At 42.7% G+C, this 5,997-nt stretch overlaps 1 protein-coding gene across 1 annotated transcript; it reads left to right on the top strand.

The window, feature by feature from the left end:
* Positions 1-1,941: 1,941 nt before the first annotated feature.
* Positions 1,942-4,725, top strand: fam163ab (family with sequence similarity 163 member Ab). Its single transcript, XM_062450673.1, has 4 exons — positions 1,942-2,043; positions 2,384-2,407; positions 2,534-2,648; positions 2,921-4,725. Exons 3-4 carry the CDS (start codon positions 2,556-2,558, stop codon positions 3,308-3,310), a joined length of 483 nt encoding a protein of 160 aa, XP_062306657.1. The 5' UTR covers positions 1,942-2,043; positions 2,384-2,407; positions 2,534-2,555; the 3' UTR covers positions 3,311-4,725.
* The last annotated feature ends 1,272 nt before the right edge of the window (positions 4,726-5,997 follow it).

Below are 5,997 nucleotides of genomic sequence, written 5' to 3'. Positions count from 1 at the left end.
GCACAGACACACACACACACAGCTGACGTGCACAGACACACACACACACACACGCTGCGGACGCAAGAAGACAAAGATGCAGTGTGACACGCACCGACACAAAAGCGCAGGCACACAGACGAGCGTGCACATGCACAAACGGAAAGGCAGAAAGGCATGTGCTGTAAACATTCAGGCACATACACACAAAAATGCACATGCACACGCACAACGGAAAGGCTATACCCTAATTTGGTAACAAACTGTAGCTGCGTACACAAACGCACCAATAGAAAGAAGGGGAAAGGGCAAGCATGTGGCAAACACATCACATTTACATTTAGTCATTTAGCAGACGCTCTTATCCAGAGCGACTTACAGTAAGTACAGGGACATTCCCCCGAGGCAAGTAGGGTGAAGTGCCTTGCCCAAGGACACAACGTCAGATGGCATGACCGGGAATCGAACTGGCAACCTTCGGATTACTAGCCCGATTCCCTCACCGCTCAGCCACCTGACTCCATTAACAGAGGCTTCGGTACAGACTAACACGAGCAGACGTGCGATTTTAGAGTTGAACACCTTGTGCACGGGTGTGTGTGTGACACGCCACGGGACATCTGTCAAGGTCGTGTCGTGTTGCGTTTGTGTGTCACACTGTGAAGAGGTGTCACTCTGTGGCCCTGCACGCGTCCTCCTGTGTGACAAACTGTGCGGGTCACGCTGCGTTCGACGGTGTGACAGACTTTGTCTTTGTCTTTGTCCAGGTCAGGGGTAGGTCAGGTGTCATGTAAAATGCTTTGTGTGAGAAAATAAGGGGCACATCCCTTTCAGGGTGCATCTGTGTGTGTGTGTGCGTGGGGGTATGTGTGTGCTTGTGAGTGTGTGAGGAGGGATGTTGTTGGTACTGAATAAACATTACTGTGTTAGGGTTGATCGAATTCTATTGGATTGGACCTGTCGTGTAGCAAAACAGCCAGTCACACCTTTGGGTCAACATCTGGGTTATTCTGGTTATCCTTATTCTTATTCTGAGTGTTTATTTGTTTGTATGTACTGTGTGTTTGAGTTTGAAACCAAATGGGTCTGACGGTGTCTTAAAGGCTCACAATGGTATGTTCCACATACACGTGAATGTGTATGCACGCGTGTGTGTCGGTATCCCTGCGTGTGTGTGTTTGCCTGTGTGTATGTGTGAAGGGATTGTACCTTTTGGTCAGTGTAGCCTACAGTAACTGCACATTCAGTGTCAAATAACAGCTGTCTTATGAAAACAAATGGGCCCTGGAGACCAAAGTAACAGACCACTAAGTGACTTTAAAGCCCTGCTCAGCATCACGGCCGAGTCTGTGGGAATCCATTAGATACAGTGCATCCCTTACACTGGCATAACGTCTGTCATTCTAACTTTAGACCTTACAGCAGCAGTTGGCCATCTTTGGCCTTGACTTAACATGTAAGTGTACGAAACGTATTGTGCTGTATTATGTGTGTTATATCAAGCACTATGTGGCTAATCTCGATGGGATGATACGTCTATGTAAATGAATGCAAGTTTTTTTTATTTTAAAGAAGAATTTACATTTGACAGAATTACAGATTATGACTTGAATATGGACCAACGAAATACCATGAGATCTTTTGAGTCTGTGTAGTACTTAAGGAGCAGGAGACATACCTTGGCACTAGTCGTTTGAAGGAAGCAACATGTGCACTTTATAAGGTTTTAAAGGACACCTGTACATCGTCATTCCTGTGCACAACATACTGATATCGGACCAAACTCATGCTTTGCATTTTGCTTCACTGATATTTATTCTTGTACTGCCATCATGTGGTAAATTGTGGTACTTCAACACACTGTCCTTGTGCACAAGCATCTTTCTTATTTATGACAAAAGTCCTCAGTTTCATTATAAGTTTGTATTATAAGTGCTTCTTACTTCCTTCCAGGTTCAAGTTTGATCTTCCTCCTGTGTTGAGCATCTGTCCATCAGTTTGCCTGATCATTTACAACCTGCTGACCTCAGTTTCCACACACCTGTCCGCTAACACTCTTCTGATGTGAGTAAGGCAAAACACACGTTTTCATTGTAGAGCATATCATGCAGAGTGGAAGGGTCCCCACAATTCTTTCCTTTGTATGGCCATGTGGTGAGGTGTGAGAACTACACTGAATGGTGTCAAGAAGGGCTGTTTGTGTACTTCTATGTGGTCAGATACTTTCCTCAGAGCTGACATTGAATCCAAGTTGTTACAAGGGCTATAAATGTGACAGTTTAAACTGTCAGTACAAAAGTGTTTTGTGTGTGATTAACTGCACAACAGAAAAGCAATGTCTTCTTTGTGAACATTACATGTTTATTATTTATTATGTAATTATCTCTGTTCTGCTTTGTTTCAGGTGTTAAAGCACACTTTATTGAACGTAAGTACAAGTTTGTTCCCTGTAATCACATAAAGTACACAGTATAATTTGTACTGTTGCCAGATGTACTCTGTGTCTATTGTATGCATGCTGGCTTCTTGATTATGTCATTTCCTGTCCTGTCAGAGTTTGATGGAGAGCTGGTCGGATGACAGCTGGAACTGTTGTCATAACCGGAGGAATTCTCGCCACGGTGATACTCCTGTGTATCATAGCAGTGCTCTGTTACTGTAGACTCCAGGTGGGTCTACTGCATGTGAATCTGTACAATACATATGTGTTTGTGTGTACAGTATGCTTGTGTCTGTACATCCAGGTATGTGTGGAATTTGTCTGCAAGTCATTTACCCTTAAGTACTGTACTGTATGTCTGTACTTAAACGTATGCCTGGTATTTCCTCAATTGCCCAACATTTGTGATTTACTTGCTCTGTTTTTTTCCTCCTCCTCTCCCTGACATCTGACTCCTCCCCTCACCACCCTCCTCCCGCTCCATCTCTCACCTCCTCTCAGTACTACTGCTGTAAGAAAAATGGGTCTGACACCGGCTCCATCTCTCAGCCCCACTTTGCCTGTAATGCCTGCAGCGCTCCCAGGCTGGAGGGGGCGGCCATCACCCCCCTCTCTCTCACACCCGAGCCCCCTCCGCCGTCCTCCGCCGCCCAGACCCCCCGCGGCTACTGCCCCACGTGCTCGCCCTACGAGTCGCCCTTCTACATCCGCACCACCGACGAGATGCGCAACGGGGGCGAACGCATCACCTACATGCCCACACACTATGAGAACCAGGCCCTGGCACTGGCCTTGCCTCCTCTCCACGGGTCCCTGTTAAGTGCTGGTCAGTCACTGCAGCCGGTGCCGGACTTCTATACGAACACCCGCGCCATCAGCACTGAAGTGTGACCTTGGAGATGAGTTTAGACTGCGCTCATCTCTCTGAGTGTTGCTGTCTCGCCTGGATGCACTCTTGAGGACATGTCTACTGAGTGGTCTTGGGAGAATCAGCTGGGTTTGGGCTTCCTGCTTGATGCCAGTCCAGTCCCTAAAAAAAATTGTCAACCAGCTTCCACTTATATTTGAGGAAATTGAAATAGTATTTTTGTCTTCTATTCAGAAGTAGGTGACACTTTAGCTATAATGTTTGATGTATTTACAAACCCATTGAGGCTCCTGCAGCACGGAGACAAAGGGCATTTACAGCAAGAGTCTGAATTTTGCGTTTAAGGGACGAGACCCATCCCCTGTCTATGAAGGTATAGTGTGGGTTCAGTAACCGATTGAGGGCTACCTACTATCACCAACAGCTACTGTTGTTATGTCCTGTATCTGCCAAAAGTGAAAATATGAAGAAAAAAAATAATATTGTATACTGTATGAACTTCTTGAATGTTTCATTTTGGAAAGGAAATTAAAACCTAAAACATTTTTTGAGAATGAGAGACACTGGAGAAGAATAGAGGAACAGTCTTAGCTTTTTTCACTGATTGACACCAGTAGAGAGACTCTGACTATAGATCTTTCTCTATGCAAGTTGTAGCACTTCTACCACCTGAGACAGGTGTGAAGAGAGGCCAAACCACGCAGCTGTCCATCTTCTCAATGTTTATCTTTCAATGTTTGTTTTTTGATTATGTAACTGAAACTCTTTTATTGTAGTGCATACCACTGTACCCAGAGTATTTTGGGGGAAACTAGAAAATTACTCCGTACAAAGACTACTTGGACTTCATATTTTACAACAATTATGAAATTATGAAGATACAGTAAAACTGGTAAGTATGTCCTCCATACAGTGTGTAATCAAGTGAACTAGCAGTATTTTTCAAGCTTCAAAATACTTACACTAAGGTCTTACTGAAGTTGTATTTCTCTTTATTGATGCAAAAGGTGAGATATGTACAGTATATTAGCAAATCAGCAGTGGATGCATATTTGTCCCTGGATGAGCTGACTTTACATATTTATTCGGGATAGGTTTTTAAAATGAAGAATGCAGTTTCTTGTAAGTCTTGTATGATCTAGATGTAGTTTGTGCCATTTTGTCTCTGCACTCTCCCAAATGGTTGAGCCTGTGAACTGTACATTAATGTCATTCCTTTCCATGTTTAAGGTGTTTGTTTTGACATGTTAACAACTTGAAATACAATATTTAAGAAATTAGAATATGTCATTATTAGTCTGTCACTTTACATCGCTCACTTTTAACGAATATTAGAAAACTTTGCTTGCATTGTATTATTTCAATTTGCCCCTTTTTATATTGTGTAAAAATCGATTTTAAAGTGAGATTGTTTGAATCAGCAAAGCAAAAAATAAACGTATAGTCATAATAATTTTGCTAGTTATCCTGAAAGTTATGTTGTGTGATGGATTTTTTTTGGTACATAAACAATGCAGGTATAGGATAGCTAAACTCCATATTAAAGAAGAACACATGATTATTCCTACAAATCAGAACTAATGGTTCTGTTATACTGTAATTTGCCTACCTGCAGTAGGCTACATTCAGTATTAATGTAGAGCTATTAGTTCATCTAACCCTAACCCTACCACCATGTTAGAAATTACATTCAAATATCTAATGAAAGGCAGACAAGCAGTATTTAACAGTTACGTTTTGACATTAACCCTTGTGTTATCTTCGGGTCATTCTGACCCATCAGTCGTTGTGACCCACCGTCGTATTGCGACAACTTTACCGCATACAAAAACAAAGTAAAGCAATTTTGTATTTTTGTAAGCATGCGTCAGACCCCCCACATTGCGAAGGTTAAAAGAAAATTATTTTTATTTGTTTTTGTATTGGGTAAAATTGGGTAAACACAACGATGGTTCGTTATGAACCTTTGGGTCATGTGACCCGAAGGCAGCACAAGGGTTAAACATTTTTATATACATAAAAATAAATGTCACTGTTTGTTACTGCCGTGTAGTAGTGTTTTACATTTATGTAGTTACTACGCTTAACACACTTACCCGAATCTCTAATCTGACAATAATTTATCAAGCATATACACGGTTCTTTAAAGCTGTGTGCGTGTGTGCACTACTACAGTACACGATGTGAGCGCGGTCCCGCAGCTAGAGCCCACAGAGAAGTGTACGCGCTTGGAACCGCTGGCTCCGCTGGTGGCTGGGCAGTCTCGTGTACTGCAACTCAGTGACAGCTATTGCTGTTTAGCAAGTCGTCCGGACTAGTCTACATACCTCAAAACAAGTAAGTTTGACAAATAGCTATATAATTACCCTACACCATGAAGCAAATGCATTGCATGTATTTAAGAGAACGGCTTGTTTGCGTGGTGCAGTTCGCGTTAGCGGTTCTCCTACAATAGTTTTTTTTTTACAATTTTTGGGCGAGGATGCAAATCAAGTGCTTCACTGTTTTGGTTTACCGACCGAGCAAGCCAGCTAGCTAACTAGCTGTTCTGGTTAGCTTAGCATATCATACGGAGGCTAACCACTTGACTTGAGCGTTCCAAAACTCAGCCTAGCCTAGCTATTTACTTAAACTTCCTGTTTGGTATGGAAAGATACCGTGAAACTGCCGTCTATAGTCCTCAATATCATTTCCGGTCCTGCGAATTTGC

This window comes from Osmerus eperlanus, chromosome 24, assembly GCF_963692335.1.
Source record: "Osmerus eperlanus chromosome 24, fOsmEpe2.1, whole genome shotgun sequence".
NCBI classification, from domain to species: domain Eukaryota; kingdom Metazoa; phylum Chordata; class Actinopteri; order Osmeriformes; family Osmeridae; genus Osmerus; species Osmerus eperlanus.
The sequence above is the reverse complement of the archived record's forward strand: the minus strand, read 5'-3'. Positions and strand labels throughout refer to the sequence as shown.